Source organism: Nerophis ophidion, linkage group LG19 (genome assembly GCF_033978795.1).
Source record: "Nerophis ophidion isolate RoL-2023_Sa linkage group LG19, RoL_Noph_v1.0, whole genome shotgun sequence".
NCBI lineage: Eukaryota > Metazoa > Chordata > Actinopteri > Syngnathiformes > Syngnathidae > Nerophis > Nerophis ophidion.
Genome location: NC_084629.1, coordinates 6,067,004 through 6,084,972, shown reverse-complemented (window position 1 = coordinate 6,084,972; position 17,969 = coordinate 6,067,004). Strand labels below are relative to the sequence as shown.

Sequence of the window (17,969 nt, the reverse complement as noted above, 5' to 3'; positions counted from 1 at the left end):
AACACCTCCAAAGGGAGGCGTCCGGGTGGCATCCTGACCAGATGCCCGAACCATCTCATCTGGCTCCTCTTGATGCTCGAGAGTTCTTGTCTTACATTCATATTTTAGTGGCTTTCCCTGTTTTGTTAGTATTTTCCTGTTGCAGTTTTATGTTTTCCTTGAGTGCTATTCCCCACACCTGCTTTGATTTAGCAATTAAGAATATTTAAGTGGTTTTTATCTTTCTTTGCGGGGACATTGTTGATTGTCATGTCATGTTCGGATGTACTTTGTGGTCGCTGTCCGCTCCACACGCTGTAAGTCTTTGCTATTTTGAAGGGGTTCATTTAGCCTACTGACGTGTATTTACAGTATAAATGGTTGATTTATATAGGCTAGTAAGGTAAAGTTTTGTACCTGACAAGTTTGGGTTACCTTGCTTCTGCAGCCTTCATCAGAGGTGTCACTGATGAAGGCTGCAGAAGCAAGGTAGCCAAAACTTGTCAGGTACAAAACTTCACTTTACTAGCCTATATAAATCAATTATTCATAAATGTAAGTCTTTGCTGTCGTCCAGCATTCTGTTTTTGTTTACTTTGTAGCCGGTTCAGTTTTAGTTTCGTTCTGCATAGCCATCCCTAAGCTTCAATGCCTTTGCAAAGCGGCACTTACCTTCTGTTTATTTTTGGTTTAAGCCTTAGATACCTTTTTACCTGCACCCTGCCTCCTGCTGTAGTCTGCATATTGGAATCACGACAAAGCATTTTGCTACCTATTGCCACCTACTGATATGGAAGAGTATTACACGGTTCTGTCCAGCTCCGGACAGCACAGACACTCAACAACGGCACATTATTTGCGGATTATAATTACTGGTTTGCAAAAAATATTTTAAACCCAAATGGGTAAAATGACATAATCTCCCACGGCGGTTTAGCTCGGTTGGTAGAGTGGCCGTGTCAGCAACTTGGGGGTTGCAGGTTCGATTCCACCTTCCGCCATCCTAGTAACTGCCGTTGTGTCCTTGGGCAAGGCACTTTACCCACCTGCTTCCAGTGCCACCCACACTGGTTTTAATGTAACTTCGATATTGGGTTTCACTATGTAAAGCGCTTTGAGTCACTAGAGAAAAAGCGCTATATAAATATAATTCACCTCACTTCACCAGACTGTATCTCACCAACACATGTGCCAGTTTGTAGTGAACAATTAGCAGTTAGCTGTATGAAGGTTGAAAAAGCCAAGAATTTATTTGGGCGATTTATCTTTAGCAGCAACAATCAAAACAACTCTTGAAAATGAGTTGCCGTGGCCTTACTGTACACTTACTCAGTGGCCTAGTGGTCACCAACCTTTTTGAAACCAAGAGCTACTTCTTGGGTACTGATAAATGCAAAGGGCCACCAGTTTGATACACACAGAAATAGCCAATTTGCTCAATTTACCTTTAATAAATAAATATATGTATATATAAAAAAATGGGTATTTCTGTCTGTCATTCCGTCGTACATTTTTTTTCCTTTTACGGAAGTTTGTTTGTAGAGAATAAATGCTGAAAAAAACACTTAATTGAATGGTTTAAAAGAGGAGAAAACTGAAAAAAAAAAATTAAAATACAATTTTGAAACATAGTTTATCTTCAATTTCGACTCTTTAAAATTCAAAATTCAACCGAAAAAAAAGACGAGAAAAGCTAGCTAATTCGAATCTTTTTGATAAAAATTTAAAAATAATTTATGGAACATCATTAGTAATTTTTCTTGCTTAAGATTAATTTTAGAATTTTGATGACATGTTTTAAATCGGTTGAAATCCAATCTGCACTTTGTTAGAATATATAACAAATTGGACCAAGCTGTATTTCTAACAAAGACAAATCATTATTTCTTCTAGATTTTCCAGAACAAAAATTTTAAAAGAAATTCAAAAGACTTTGAAATGAGATTTAAATTTTTATTGTAAAGATTTTCTAGATTTGCCAGAATATTTTTGGGGAATTTTAATAATAATAAGTTTGAAGAAATATTTCACAAATATTCTTCGTCGAAAAAACAGAAGCTAAAATGAAGAATTAAATTAAAATGTATTTATTATTCTTTACAATAAAAAAAACAACAACATTTAATTGAACATTGATTTAAACTGTCAGGAAAGTAGAGGAAGGAATTTAAAAGGTAAAAAGGTATATGTGTTTAAAAATCCTAAAATCATTTTTAAGGTTGTATTTTTTCTCTAAAATTGTCTTCCTGAAAGTTATAAGAAGCAAAGTAAAAAAAAAATGAATTTATTTAAACAAGTGAAGACCAAGTCTTTAAAATATTTTCTTGGATTTTCAAATTCTATTTGAGTTTTGTCTCTCTTAGATTTAAAAATGTCAAGCAAAGCGAGACCAGCTTGCTAGTAAATAAATACAATTTTAAAAATAGAGGCAGCTCACTGGTAAGTGCTGCTATTTGAGCTATTTTTAGAACAGGCCAGCGGGCTACTCATCTAGTCCTTACGGGCTACCTGGTGCCCGCAGGCACCGTGTTGGTGACCCATGGGTTAGGGTGTCCGCCTTGAGATCAGCCGAGTCATACTAAAGACTATAAAAATAGGACCCATTACCTCCCTGCTTGGCACTCAGCATTAAGGGTAGGAACTGGGGGCTAAACCACCAAAAATGATTCCTGGGCGCGGCACCGCTGCTGCTCACTGCTCCCCTCACCTCCCAGGGGGTGAATGAGGGGATGGGTCAAATGCAGAGGACAAATTTCACCACACCTAGTGTGTGTGTGACAATCATTTGTACTTTAACCTCCAACTTTTTAACATATAGTGCCCATTCAAGCAGTTTGCGGAAGACTCCACTTATCTCAGCACACATTTTATAAGCTCCTTGCTATTATAAACGTACCGTATTTCCTTTGAATTACCGCCGGGTATATAGTATGCGCCTGCCTAGAATTACTGCCGGGTCAAACTCGTTTCGCAAAATAATTAGCGCATGTTTAGCATTACCGCCGGCTCAGGATTAAGGCCGGGTCAAACTCGTTTCGCAAAATATTATTTTTATTAGCGCATGTCTAGAATTTCCACCGGGTCAAACTCGTCACGTCACGAGTGACACTTCACCTGTCATCATTTCCAAAATGGAGTAGGCTGATTTCAATCATTTGAAATCGCATAAAGGGGAAAAGATTAAGAGCTTATTCAGTAGAATTTTAGGTCCAAGCTATTGAATATGCTAAAATGAACAGTAAGCAGGTATGTTTTATGAACATACTGTAGCTGCGTGTGTCAAATATGAGTCATTAAATACTGCCGCCTCTTGGTGGTAGAGGGCGCTAGCGATCCTTCTTGCGACAACTCGGCTGCAGAAGTAGTGACAACAAGCAGCAAGAGTGAGCAGCGATCGTTTATTTTTTCCCTCTCGCTTGCACTTTTAACATGGAGGATTAAATATCTGAATTAAACTATTTTCTAAACTGGACGTTCAATCGAAGCAGGAGCTAATAAAGGAAGATCTCCATCGAGACAGAGAGACTTTTAAAACCGAAGAAAGATAAGGAAGACTTCTATAAACAAGTTATCGATGCTTTTGATCAAAAGGAGCTGCGCATGGACTTTATTTATAAGTAAAGGTAAGACCATAATAAAACATTTTTTATTAAATGTGCGTTTCATGATGGTATCCTATAGGGATGTCCCGATACAACTTTTTCACTTCCAATGCGATACCGATATTGTAGCCTTGAGTATTTGCCGATACCGATATCAATACGATACGATATAGGCACGAATCATACATATATTTATTCCTTATTTTGTTTTGTAGAATGTTAGAAAAGGCTTGATAAAGTGATGTTACTGTTACTGATGATGTAGTGTTAAAACAGAAAACAATAGTTAGCAATAGTAGGTATAGGAAAAACTGACCCATTTATTATTAACCAATTGGTTACATAAATTTTAACCTTCAACATAAGAGTATTACCTCAACAAATCCAATAAAAACAAAATTTTATATTTAAAGTGCAAAATAACCACTAATACCAACATAATTATACAATTGAAAAGAATAAATTAAAAATAAATTAAAAGACCCAGAAAAATAACCTAAATAAATCCAAAAAAAAAAAAACGTTTTAAAGTGCAAACAATTCAAGTTCACTTCAGTTATTTTTTTACTGTCAGCATATGTTGGAAACAACTGTGGGCAGGGACAAAAACCACAAAAACAACACAATATTGTCCACTGTCCAACTGCTCTAAATTAAGAGTTCACAGCTCCAGTTTCACTGACTGACTGTGCCCAAAACAATGTAGTAATTACTCTTAGTCTTCACTGAAGAATAGTGTAAACACAATAAACATATCACTCTAATAACAAGAGCATAAAACAAATAATAGTCAGTGCTGACTACCCTTACTACTCCTCCTCCTCCTTCTCCACTTTCAGCAGTCCGAGCATAATGTGGAGATTTTTTTTTAAGAAGATAAGCATTTCGGCATGCTGTGAGTTAAAATACTTCCACACAGCCGACATCACACTTTGCTGAGCACACGCGTTGTCGTTGTTGTGATCACGTGGGCTGTGCATGCTGGATCAGAGATGCTCTTCTTCCGCGGCCGCCACCAACATTAATTAAGGGGCATTGCCGCCACCTACTGTGTTGGAGTGTGATCAAACCAGTCACCTATTATAGAAGTGCTGCAGCGGCAAATGGACAGCTTATATCGGAGCGCTTATATCGGAGTTTTTAGATTCAGTCCGATAAAATCCGATATTCACTTTTTTGGCTAATATCGGATCGGGACATCCCTAGTATCCTTACATCACACTCAAATTTATAAGCACAGGCCTAAATTTACCGCATGCCTTTGGTAAGCGCGGGAGTGAGAAGAGGTTTTAAATTAATTAGCGGCAATTTAAGGAAATACGGTAACACTAAAAAAGTACTGTCTCTCTCTCTCTGAGCTGGGACCTGATATAAATCTCCCAAGGCTTCATGCCAATATGGGGGGGCATTTAACACAAGTGTAGGTGTGAATCAGTCCCAGCTGCTTGTGTTTTGGCTTTTTCTGCACAGGAGCCACGCCAGGTCACGCCCCGACCCTTCATAGACTCTTGACAAATGCCGCCACAAACGGTGCTAATTGGCACCTCGGCAGGCAGTAGCAGGAAAGGGCCAAAGATCAAGTGGCACAAGAGAGTCGATTCAATGAGAAGAAACTGTGATCAAAAGGCGGTCCTGCTGTTGCAAAAATGTGGCGATTGAATTCAAACTCTAGGCTGCGGGTCGCCCGAATCTCACTTCCGGGTATTCTTTGTCATATTTCAGAAAATTGCACATTCAAGTGATGTCTGATGGCCTTTCAAAAACAAACAATTGAAAATTGCTGCTTCGCAACCTACCAGTATTTTGTCACAGTCGATGATGGTGTTGAGCCTGTGAGCGATGGTGAGCACCGTACACTCTTGAAACCTCTCCCGGATCGTCTGCTGGATCAGGCTGTCGGTTCTAAAGTTGCACAGAACACAACACTTGAGAACAAAACACTCTTCCTAAAGTGCTCCGGGCGGGGATTGTAGGCGGCAAACTACAATGGCTCATCGGGAATGTGAGGTGGTAAACAACCTGCCATACTTTCAAACGCAGTTAGGGTTTTAATTGTGTTATTGCAGGCGTGTCCAAAGTGCGGCCCGAGGGCCATTTGTGGCCCCAAAGCTAATTTGTTAATGGCCCCCGTCCCATTCTAAAAAATACTATAGTAAAAATTTAAAACGTAAAAAAGTGTAATAAAAGAGTAAACAGTGACATGTAACAAGAAAAAGTTGCAGTGTTGACACTAATAACACAAAGCTGCCATGCGGACTTTTTTTGACCTGCTGAAGGCTCCAATTACTTTTATTAATTAATTAATTTCACTTTCAAATATTTTGGGGGGACAATATTGAATATTTTGTGCAAAACAAAGTTTTTTTTCACAAAAAGGCCATCAAACAAACAAAAAAGTGTGAAAAAAATGATAAAATCTTATAATCAAGATATCTACAGACTTAAGCGTTAAAAGTAAAAAAAAATATATAAATATACATTTAGCTTATTTTCAACACTTATTCTTTTTCTATTGTTATAAATGATTGACCTATTTAGGGTTCCAATTACTACACGTCAAATATTCCACTTTGAAATGTTTTGGGGGGAAAATGTTGCATAGTTTGTGTGTTTGCCGTATAAATAAGGCTTTTGACATAAAGGCCATAAAAATAAAAAAACTAAATTTAAAATTAAAGCTGCAAGCAGCGTTGGTCGGGTCCGCTTTGGCTGCTGCCCCCGCGACACAAGCGCTGGTCTTAGTCAGACCTACATAGATGTTTTTGTTTCATGTCTCTATGACATTCCTAACAGAAGTTACAAGCAGTTTTGTCTGTGTTTTTTCCTAGTGGGCGCTAGAGCGCAATTTGGATTGTTGAGGTTTGGTTTTTTATTACATGGCAATTTTCTCCAGTCCTGGTGTGTGTGTAAAATTTGGTGAGTTTTGAAGCATGTTAAGGGGGTCAAATTACAGCTCGGCGTTTCTGGATGTTGTTGATAAATGGCTTTCGCTTTGCATAGTAGAGCTTTAACTTGCACTTTGAAGCATTTTAAGGGGGTCAAATTACAGCTCAAAGAGGCAAAAATGACATATTTTAGGAAACTTTGCGCAGGGGTTCTTTGACGGCGCGTAAAATCAAAACCGGAGCAGTAATCGAAACTCTTTGGATAACTTTTAATCAGAAGGGTTCAATCTCTCCCCTGTGCGAGTTTGAAGCCTAAACGACAAACTCAGAGGAGATAATGTTTGAAGAAAGGTGACGTATTTTTACAAAATTTTGTTTTGAAGGGGGGATTGCAAACTTCCTGTTGATTTTAGTCATCATTGTCACCGACGTCCCACTGGCCGTGAGTTTTCCTTGCCCTTATGTGGGCCTACCGAGGATGTCGTAGTGGTTTGTGTTGTGGTTTGTGCAGCCCTTTGAGACACTAGTGATTCAGGGCTATATAAGTAAACATTGATTGATTGATTGGTTGTTGGGGTTGTCAATCTATGAAATGTAGGCCTAAGTGAGACCTACATATAGGTTTTTGTTTCATGTCTATCCGATATTCCTACCGGAAGTTACAAGCAGTTTTGTCTGTGTTTTCTTGTTAGGAGCAGTTTTTTCTGTGTTTTATTCAAAAATTGTGCTTGAGCGCAATTTTCAGTTTTGGGGTTAGTTTTTTTTTATTAGATTTCAATTTTAGCCATTCCTGATGTGTGTGTCAAGTTTGATGAGTTTTGAAGCATTTTAAGGGGGTCAAATTACAGCGCAAAGAGGCAAAAATCGCATTTTTTACGAAAATTTTGCTTTGAATGAGTTTTTGCAAAATTTTTGTAGATTTTTGCCCTAGAAGGTAAAATTATGAAATCTAAGTCTAAGTCAGCCCTACATAGAGGTTTTTGTTTCATGTCTGTACGACATTCCTAACAGAAGTTACAAGCAGTCTGTTTTTTGTTTTTGTTTCCTAGGGGGCGCTAGAGCGCATTTTTAATTTTTGGGGTTTTGGTTTTTTATTAGATGGGAATTTTTGCCAGTTCTGATGAGTGTGTGAAATTTGGTGAGTTTTGAAGCATGTTCAGGGGTTCAAATTACAGTTCCAAGAGGCGGCAGAATAATAATAAAGAAAGAATAAAACCTTACAGTTTCAATAGGGTCCAAAGGAGTCCTTTTGCAATGGGCCTGGCGGACCCTAAAAATGTTATAACGACAGACAGACCTGAAGTTGATCTCGAGATTCAAGCGTTAAATTAAAGAATAATAATTTATGACTTATGTCTAACATTTTTATGACTGAGACCCCTCCGGAGACCGGGGACCAAACTTGAGGAAAGCCATAAAGGGAAAAAAACAACTATTGTATTGCTTTTAAAAAAGAAAAATATCAAAAAGGCCCCCGCATACTTAGATTTTTTAGTCTGCGGCCCTCAGGGGAAGTAGTTTGGACACCCTTGTGTTATTGTATCAGACTGGAGCCTAAGTTCACAGACACACAACAAGGGTTGCAGTTTTGTTTGGATTACGTTCTATTTGTGTTACTCAGTTCACCACATTAGTTTTTTTAATGTTTTGACATGTTTTATCATTGATTACTATCTTAAAAAATGCCTAGTGGGATATATCCATCCATCCATACATCCATTTTCTACCGCTTATTCCCTTTTTGGGGTTGCCGGGGGCGCTGGCGCCTATCTCAGCTACAATCGGGAGGAAGACAGGGTACACCCTGGACAAGTCGCCACCTCATATATCACGGTTGCTTTTATCTGTGCATTTGTAGTTACAGTCACGATCAAAAGTTTACATACACTTGTAAAGAACATAATGTCATGGCTGTCTTGAGTTTCCAATAATTTCTATAACTCTCTTTTTTTTTGTTGATAGAGTAATTGGCACACATACTTGTTGGTCACTAAGTTTGGTTCTTTTATGAATTTATTATGAGTTTACTGAAAATGTGACCAATCTGCTGGGTCAAAAGTATACATACAGCAATGTTAATATTTGGTTACATGTCCTTTGGCAAGTTTCACTGCAATAAGGCGCTTTTGGTAGCCATCCACAAGCTTCTAGATGAATTTTTGACCACTACTCTTGACAAAATGTGTTGGTTTTCTGACATGGACTTGTTTCTTCAGCATTGTCCACACGTTTAAGTCAGGACTTTGGGAAAGCCATTCTAAAACCTTAATTCTAGCCTGATTTAGCCTTTCCTTTACCACTTTTGACGTGTGTTTGGGGTCATTGTCCTGTTGGAACACCCATCTGCGCCCAAGACCCAACAACCGGGCTGATGATTTGAGGTTTTCCTGAGGAATTTGGAGGTAATTCTCCTTTTTCATTGTCTCATTTAAAGCACCAGTTCCATTGGCAGCAAAACAGGCCTAGAGCATAATACTACCACCACCATGCTTGACTGTAGGAATGGTGTTCCTGGGATTTCTCCTCTAAACACATTGCTGGGTATTATGGACAAACAGCTCAATTTTTGTTTAATCCGACCACAGAACTTTCCTCCACAAAGTCTTATCTTTGTCCATGTGATGTCAGATGAAACATCAATGGAGCTGTTTGGCCACAATACCCAGCAATATGTTTGGAGGAGAAAAGGTGAGGCCTTTAATCCCAGGACCACCATTCCTACCGTCAAGCATGGTGCTGGTAGTATTATGCTCTGGGCCTGTTTTGCTGCCAATGGAACTGGTGCTTTACAGAGAGTAAATGGGACAATGAAAAATAAGGATTACCTCCAAATTCTTCAGGACATCCTATAATCATCAGCCCGGTGATCGCTAAATCAGGCTAGAATTGAGGTTTTACACTGGCCTTCCCAAAGTCCTGACTTAAACGTGTGGACAATGCTGAAGAAACAAGTCCATGTCAGAAAACCAACAAATTTAGCTGAATTGCACCATTTTTGTCAAGAGGAGTGGTCAAAAATTCAACCAGAAGCTTGTGGATGGCTACCAAAACCGCCTTATTGCAGTGAAACTTGCCAAAGGACATGTAACCAAATATTAACATTGCTGTATGTATACTTTTGACCCAGCAGATTTGCACACATTTCCAGTTGACCCATAATACATTCATAAAAGAACCAAACTTTATGAATGTTTTTTTTGTCACCAACAAGTATGTGATCCAATCACTATCACAAAAAAACATAAGAATTTTAGAAAATTATTGGAAACTCAAGACAGCCATGACATTATGTTCTTTACAAGTGTATGTAAACTTTTGATCATGATTGTACATGCAAAATTAATACATTATAAATAAAGTAGAACTCATATTGACACAGCATTTAATTTACCTCGAATTTTCTCGGTTAGTGTTTATTTTATAACATGTCCGAAATGGAGTGTGGAGAAACAAACCTTATTTATTCCTACCCCTTTTCCATCCATCCATTTTCTACCGGGGTCACGGGGGGCGCTGTCGCCTATCTCAGCTACAATCGGGCGGAAGGCGGGGTACACCCTGGACAAGTCGCCACCTCATCGCAGGGCCAACACAGATAGACAGACAACATTCACACACTAGGGCCAATTTAGTGTTGCCAATCAACCTATCCCCAGGTGCATGTCTTTGGAAGTGGGAGGAAGCCGGAGTACCCGGAGGGAACCCACGCATTCACGGGGAGAACATGCAAACTCCACACAGAAAGATCCCCAGCCTGGATTTGAACCCAGGACTGCAGGACCTTCGTATTGTGAGGCAGACGCACTAACCCCTCTGCCACCGTGAAGCCCACCCCTTTTCCAATGTATTGCTATTACCAACACATATGATCATGAATTATATTTATATAGCGCTTTTCTCTAGTGACTCAACCCACTTTACACAGTGAAATCCAATATCTAAGTTCCATTTAAACCAGTGTGGGTGGCACTGGGAGCAGGGGAGTAAAGTGCCCAAGGACACAACGGCAGTGACTAGGATGGTGAAAGCGGGATTCGAACCTGGAACCCTCAAATTGCTGGCACGGCCCCTCTACCAACCGAGCCATACCGCCCGATCACTTCCTGTTTTTATATTGTAACACAATTTACATCAATACAATAGGCAGTTAAAGGGGAACTGCGCTTCTTTTGGAATTTTGCTCATCGTTTACAATCATTATGAAAGACTTGACAGATGTCGTAAATAAAAGTCCGCTTACAACGGAGCCAACGGGAGGTCCTCTGTTCCGCCCATTAAACCTAATAAATAACCATCCAAAACCGCCAACAATTCTCCATGTACATTTTGTGATATTAACCAAGTATTTGTGTTATTGTTATTATAATATATAATATATGTTATACCGTCGGAAAGGTGCCACTTGAGCCGATGGCGGGAATCTAAATTAGGAACATTTCTTGTTACCATGGCAACGCAAATCACGAACAAATCCAAAAATGGGCCACTTGATTAGGTGCAGCGCGTGGGTCTAATACGAGACGAATCGGTCAACGAACCCCCACATATGTTATACTGTCGGAAAGGTCCGACTGACCGGCAAAGGCAGGCTTAAATAATTGCCTCTGATTAGTGCTCAGGAAACAGGTGAGCGTCCCAAACACCAATCAGAGACAGGTGGAAATAATAGGTCACCATGGTAACTAAAAACAAACTCAAGGGTGCACAAAAACAGGAATTGAGGGAGTCCCTAAAACTAACTGAAAATAGCAAAACATGATCCAGGCCATGGATCATAATAATATTTATCTGTACAGTAATCTATTTATTTATATCTGCACCATATTGCTCTTCTATCCTACACTACAACCAGCGAATGCAACGCAATTTCGTTCTTATCTGTAAAGGGACGGCGTGGCGCAGTGGGGAGAGTGGTCGTGAGCGTCCCTGGTTCAAATCCCACCTAGTACCAACCTCATCACGTCCGTTGTGTCCTGAGCAAGACACTTCACCCTTGCTCCTGATGGGTGCTGGTTGGCGCCTTGCATGGCAGCTCCCCCCATCAGTGTGTGAATGTGTGTGTGAATGTGGAAGTAGTGTCAAAGCGCTTTGAGTACCTTGAAGGTGGAAAAGCGCTATACAAGTACAACCCATTTATTTATTATTATAATTGCTAACGCAGACAAACTATTTATAGCGGCGCCGTGATCACCGGCTTGCGTGTCTATGTTGACATGATCAACTGATGAAATGCGTCGTTTCTTTGCTCGTCAAACTCTATTGTAGATCATAAATCACGCCTCTCGTCTGGATAGTAGAAAGACAAGGATGTAATCCGACAAGTTGGTACGGAAGAAATGTTGTACATTCTTGGGTAGCAGATTATATTTGGCTTTGTATGTACAGTGGGGCAAAAAAGTATTTAGTCAGCCGCCGATTGTGCAAGTTCTCCCACTTAAAATGATGACAGAGGTCTGTAATTTTCATCATAGGTACACTTCAACTGCGAGAGACAGAATGTGAAAAAAAAATCCAGGAATTCATACTGGAGGAATTTTAAAGAATTTATTTGTTAATTATGGTGGAAAATAAGTATTTGGTCAACCATTCAAAGCTCTCACTGATGGAAGGAGGTTTTGGCTCAAAATTTCATGATACATGGCCCCATTCATTCTTTCCTTAACACGGATCAATCGTCCTGTCCTTTTAGCAGAAAAACAGCCCCAAAGCATGATGTTTCCACCCCCATGCTTCACAGTAGGTGTGGTGTTCTTGGGATGCAACTCAGTATTCTTCCTCCAAACACGACGAGTTGAGTTTATACCAAAATGGATACATGGATGATACAGCAGAGGATTGGGAGAATGTCAACAAATTAACCTTTTAATAGGGACCCAAACAAGTTTTTCATTGAATATTGAACAAGCAAGGCCTATATAACTTTATAGTGACATGCAAAATTGAGTTTCAAATAATAATAACATCCATCCATCCATCCATTTTCTGCCGCTTATTCCCGTTCGGGGTCGCGGGGGGCGCTGGCGCCTATCTCAGCTACAATCAGGCGGAAGGCGGGGTACACCCTGGACAAGTCGCCACCTCATCGCAGATAATAATAACAATAATAATTAAAAAATATCAATGGCATATCAAATCAAATTTAAATAAAAAATGAATGCCTCTTTTGTATTTGCAGCCTTCTGAGGTAAATATCAACATTAACTTTTTCCACAGGCTAATACATTTGAAAATAAAATAACAATGAATAAATCAACCATTCAGGCCTTTTTACTGCTCAGTTAATGTCGGGGCTCAGGTGGGTGGGGGTGGGGGTTATATTGTAGCGGTCCGGAAGAGTTAGTGCTGCGATGGGTTCTGGGTATTTGTTCTGTTGTGTTTATGTTGTGTTACGGTGCGGATGTTCTCCCAAAATGTGTTTGTTATTTTTGTTTGGTGTGTGTTCACAGTGTGGCGCATATTTGTAACAGTGTTAAAGTTGTTTATATGGCCACCCTCAGTGTGACCTGTATGATGTTGATCCAGTATGCCTTGCATGTGTGTAGAAGCAACATATGTGACTGGGTCGGCACGCTGTTTGTGAGGAGGGGAAACAGACTTGACGACAGGTTGTAGAGGACGCTTAAGACAGTGGCTTTTAAGGCACACCCCCAATATTGTTGTCCGGGTGGAATTCAGGAGAATGGTTGCACCGGGAGATTTTCGGGAGGGGCACTGAAATTCGAGAGTCTCCCGGGAAATCGGTGAATGCGGTGTTACAGCGGCATTGCTGTATATCTCCGGCGGGCCAGTTCTAATGTTAATTTGATATTGCCTCAAGGGCCAAATGAAATTACACGACGGACCAGAGTTTGACACCCATGCCTTAGCAGAAAAACAGCCCCAAAGCATGATGTTTCCACCCCCATACTTCACAGTAGGTGTGGTGTTCTTGGGATGCAACTCAGTATTCTTCTTCCTCCAAACACGACGAGTTGAGTTTATACCAAAAAGTTCTATTTTGGTTTCATCTGACCACATGAAATTCTCCCAATCCTCTGCTGTATCATCCATGTATCCATTTTGGTATAAACTCAACTCGTCGTGTTTGGAGGAAGAAGAATACTGAGTTGCATCCCAAGAACACCACACCTACTGTGAAGCATGGGGGTGGAAACATCATGCTTTGGGGCTGTTTTTCCGCTAAGGGGACAGGACGATTGATCCGTGTTAAGGAAAGAATGAATGGGGCCATGTATCGTGAGATTTTGAGCCAAAACCTCCTTCCAAAATACTTATTTTTCACCATAATTTACAAATAAATTCTTTAAAATTCCTACAATGTAAATTCCTGGATTCTTTTTCACATTCTGTCTCTCACAGTTGAAGTGTACCTATGATGAAAATTACAGACCTCTGTCATCATTTTAAGTGGGAGAACTTGCACAATCGGTGGCTGACTAAATACTTTTTGGCCCCACTGTAATTGTAGCTATTTGCAAACACACCAAATGATTGAATTTCGATATTTTTGATTCAATAAATAAAGGGTTTTTATGTTCTCTATAACCCACATTATGTTCTATTCTGACTGATCTTTATTCGTAACACGGTTAGTAATGTACTTTTGGCCCGCCAAATGGTGGTTCCCAATTCCTAATACATACTTATATTGACCTCTTTCAAGCTTACACAATTGTTGATGGCATGTCCCCAAGACTGAACTACGTGACATTTATCGTATGTGATGATCTCCCGGTAATTTATGTTGGCATGGGTCTAATCGCTTAACTCGTGGTGCTGCGGTACATTAAAAACGCTGTGCATTTGGCCCGCGGCCCATTGGCACGTTTTCACTTTGGCCCTTGGAGGCCAACAATTTGGGCACCATTGATATGTCTAGCCAGTCTTGTTTGATTAATCCTTCAAGGCCTACTGAAACCCACTACTACCGACCACGCAGTCTGATAGTTTATATATCAATGATGAAATATTAAAGGGGAACATTATCACAATTTCAAAAGGGTTAAAAACAATAAAAATCAGTTCCCACTGGCTTGTTTTATTTTTAGAAGTTTTTTTCAAAATTTTACCGGTCCCGGAATATCCCTAAATAAAGCTTTAAAGTGCCTTATTTTCGCTATCTTCGAAACCACTATCCATTTCCCTGTGACGTCATACAGGGCTGCCAATACAAACAACATGGCGGTTACCACAGCAAGATATAGCGACATTAGCTCGGATTCAGACTCAGATTTCAGCGGCTTAAGCGATTCAACAGATTACGCATGTATTGAAACAGATGGTCGGAGTATGGAGGCATATATCCATCCATCCATCCATTTTCTACCGCTTATTCCCTTTCGGGGTCGCGGGGGGCGCTGGCGCCTATCTCAGCTACAATCGGGCGGAAGGCGGGGTACACCCTGGACAAGTCGCCAGCTCATCGCAGGGCCAACACAGATAGACAGACAACATTCACACTCACATTCACACACTAGGGCCAATTTAGTGTCGCCAATCAACCTATCCCCAGGTGCATGTCTTTGGAAGTGGGAGGAAGCCGGAGTACCCGGAGGGAACCCACGCATTCACGGGGAGAACATGCAAACTCCACACAGAAAGATCCCGAGCCTGGATTTGAACCAAGGACTGCAGGACCTTTGTATTGTGAGGCAGACGCACTAACCCCTCTGCCACCGTGAAGCCCTGGAGGCATATAGCGAAAACGAAATTGAAGAAGAAACTGAAGCTATTGAGCGAATAGCTATTGACGCTATTCGGCCGTAGCGTGGGTGTACCTAATGAAGTGGCCCATAGCATGGCTGCCTTATTAGCATCGCCGGTAAAATGTGCGGACCAAACGATCAGGACTTTCGCATCTTGTGACACTGGAGCAACTTAAATCCGTCGATTGGTAAGTGTTTGTTTCGCATTAAATGAGGGTATCTAGTTTCAAATGTACATACAGCTAGCGTAAATAGCATGTTAGCATCGATTAGCGTAGCATGTTAGCATCGATTAGCTGGCAGTCATGCCGTGACCAATTATGTCTGATTAGCACATAAGTCAACAACATCAACAAAACTCACCTTTGTGATTTCGTTGACTTAATCGTTGCAAATGCATCCGCAGGTTATCCATACATTTTTGTGCCATGTCTGTCTTAGCATCGCCGGTCAAATGTGCAGACACTTTGGTACATTCAATGGGGGTCTGGCGGCAGATTTCTTGCCAGTGGTGCAACTTGAATCCCTCCCTGTTAGTGTTGTTACACCCTCCGACAACACACCGTCGAAGCATGATGTCTCCAAGGTTCCAAAAAATAGTCGAAAAAACGGAAAATAACAGAGCTGAGACCCGGTGTTTGTAATGTGAAAATGAAAATGGTGGGTGTATTACCTCGGTGACGTCACGTTCTGACGTCATCGCTAAAAGACCGATGAACAGAAAGGCGTTTAATTTGACAAAATTCACCCATTTAGAGTTCGGAAATCGGTTAAAAAAATATGTGGTCTTTTTTCTGCAACATCAAGGTATATATTGACGCTTGCATAGGTCTGGTGATAATGTTCCCCTTTAAAGGCCTACTGAAAGCCACTACTAGCGACCACGCAGTCTGATAGTTTATATATCAATGATGAAATCTTAACATTTCAACACATGCCAATACGGCCTTTTTAGTTTACTAAATTGCAATTTTCAAATTCCCGCGAGGTATCCTGTTGAAAACGTCGCGGAATGATGATGTTAATTTTGACACGTGCTTGTGACGTTATTGGTTGGAGCGGACATGTCAGCCCAGCACCACACACGGCTAAAAGTCGTCTCTTTTAATCGCATAATTACACTGCATTTTGGACATCTGTTTTGCTGAATCTTTTGCAATTTGTTCAATTAATAATGGAGACGTCAAATAAGAATTCTGTTGGTGGAAAGCGGTGGATTGCAGCTGGCTTCACCAACCGAGACACAGCCGGTGTTTCTTTGTTTGTTGTGAAGCTTTAACACAGAGCGGTCAAGCGAACATGTTTCTCTACGTCAACCAGCAAGTTTTTGGATGGGAAAATTGTGATATTAAGTCGGCTCTTACCGGCGAGATCAGTGGATTGTGCGTCCTCCTGCAGCAGCTGTCAAAAAGGCAGCTGTGATCTTGGCTCCTCGGCTTCTCTCAGAGACACTGGCGTTCACCGCAGGTATGACTTTACAATCTCACTAAAACACTATTAAAACAATAAGCAGATAAAGGATTTTCCAGAATTATCCTAGTAAATCTGAAACGCTCCCACTGGAGCCGTCGCTTTTTCTCTTCTAGTCCTTCACTCTAAATTTCCTCATCCTCGCTCAAATTAACGGGGAAATTTGTCGCTTTCTTGGTCCGAATAGCTCTTCCTGCTTGAGGCTATGATTATAAACAATGTTCAGATGTGAGGAGCCTTACAACCCGTGACGTCACGCGCACATCGTCTGCTACTTCCGGTACAGGCAAGGCTTTTTTATTAGCGACCAAAAGTTGCGAACTTTATCATCGCTGTTCTCTACTAAATCCTTTCAGCAAAAATATGGCAATATCGCGAAATGATCAAGTATGACACATAGAATGGAGCTGCTATCCCCGTTCAAATAAGAAAATCTCATTTCAATAGGCCTTTGAATTTAGGTTGCATCCCCTCTAATCGAGGTCGGTAGTCGACAGTACTCCTCTAACCTTGGGTCCACATTGGCCGTGGCCTCGTCGATGACAAGGATGCGGTTTTTCCGCAGGATGGCCCTGGCCAGGCATAGCAGCTGCTTCTGGCCCATGCTGAAGTTCAAGCCTGACTCTGCCAGCATGGTATCCAACTTATTGGGCAGTTCCTCCACCACGGCCTTCATCTGCACCTGCAGAGAGGGGAGTGCAGAGCCCCAACCCTTCATTACTCCGGCATAAAGGCCTCCTGTGGAGATGTCTTTAAAGAACCATCCAAACACACCCATTAACCGCCTGGCACAATGCAAGGCCAGGTCCACTGATGACCTTGGCCAATGCTCTCTTGTGGCCAGCCCTCTAGCTTTAATCCAGGCCACCAAACCCATTCAGAGGCAGGACCAGGAGCTGAAGCCCTTCACTGTGGGGGGAGCCTTCATCCTGATTGGCCTGACTGCCCAAACACATCTCCCCCAGCACTTTCAATGGTTCCCAGTTACAAGCTGCACATTGAGCTGGGCCCCATGGCCCTAATGGGATTTCCCCCCATGACTTGTGGCGAGCAGGGAGGCTGAATGGCAGCATTGTACAGGGGGACAGAGGGATCCCCCCCTGGGCCGGCAAGGGGGAATCATTCAGAGCCAGGCTGGAGTACCTCTTGGAGTGCATTCCACAGGTCCTCATCTGTGTGCTGCCTGAAAGGGTCCAGATTCTTCCTCATGGTGCCCGTGAAGAGAACTGGGTCCTATGGATAGATGAATATAGAAAGAGAAGGCCGTGGCCAGTAAAGATAATGACAAGGGCTAAGATGTATAAAAGGGTTAAGACAGGCTTTATGGA

The 17,969-nt window shown here is 41.2% G+C and overlaps 1 protein-coding gene and 1 long non-coding RNA gene across 4 annotated transcripts in view; one reads left to right on the top strand and one right to left on the bottom strand.

The window, feature by feature from the left end:
* Window positions 1-17,969, bottom strand: part of LOC133537908 (ATP-binding cassette sub-family C member 4-like) — a 222,480-nt gene that overhangs the window by 22,566 nt on the left and 181,945 nt on the right. For all 3 annotated transcript variants that reach the window (XM_061879058.1, XM_061879057.1, XM_061879056.1), the window contains 3 exons: window positions 17,785-17,874; window positions 17,151-17,323; window positions 5,378-5,483 (listed from right to left, as the gene is read on the bottom strand). In XM_061879058.1, coding sequence (XP_061735042.1) covers window positions 5,378-5,483; window positions 17,151-17,323; window positions 17,785-17,874 — 369 coding nt within the window. The remainder of the gene's footprint in view (window positions 1-5,377; window positions 5,484-17,150; window positions 17,324-17,784; window positions 17,875-17,969) is intronic.
* The window catches only part of LOC133537914 (uncharacterized), a 275,398-nt gene that overhangs the window by 235,639 nt on the left and 21,790 nt on the right, over window positions 1-17,969 (top strand). The gene's annotated exons all lie outside the window — the stretch shown is intronic.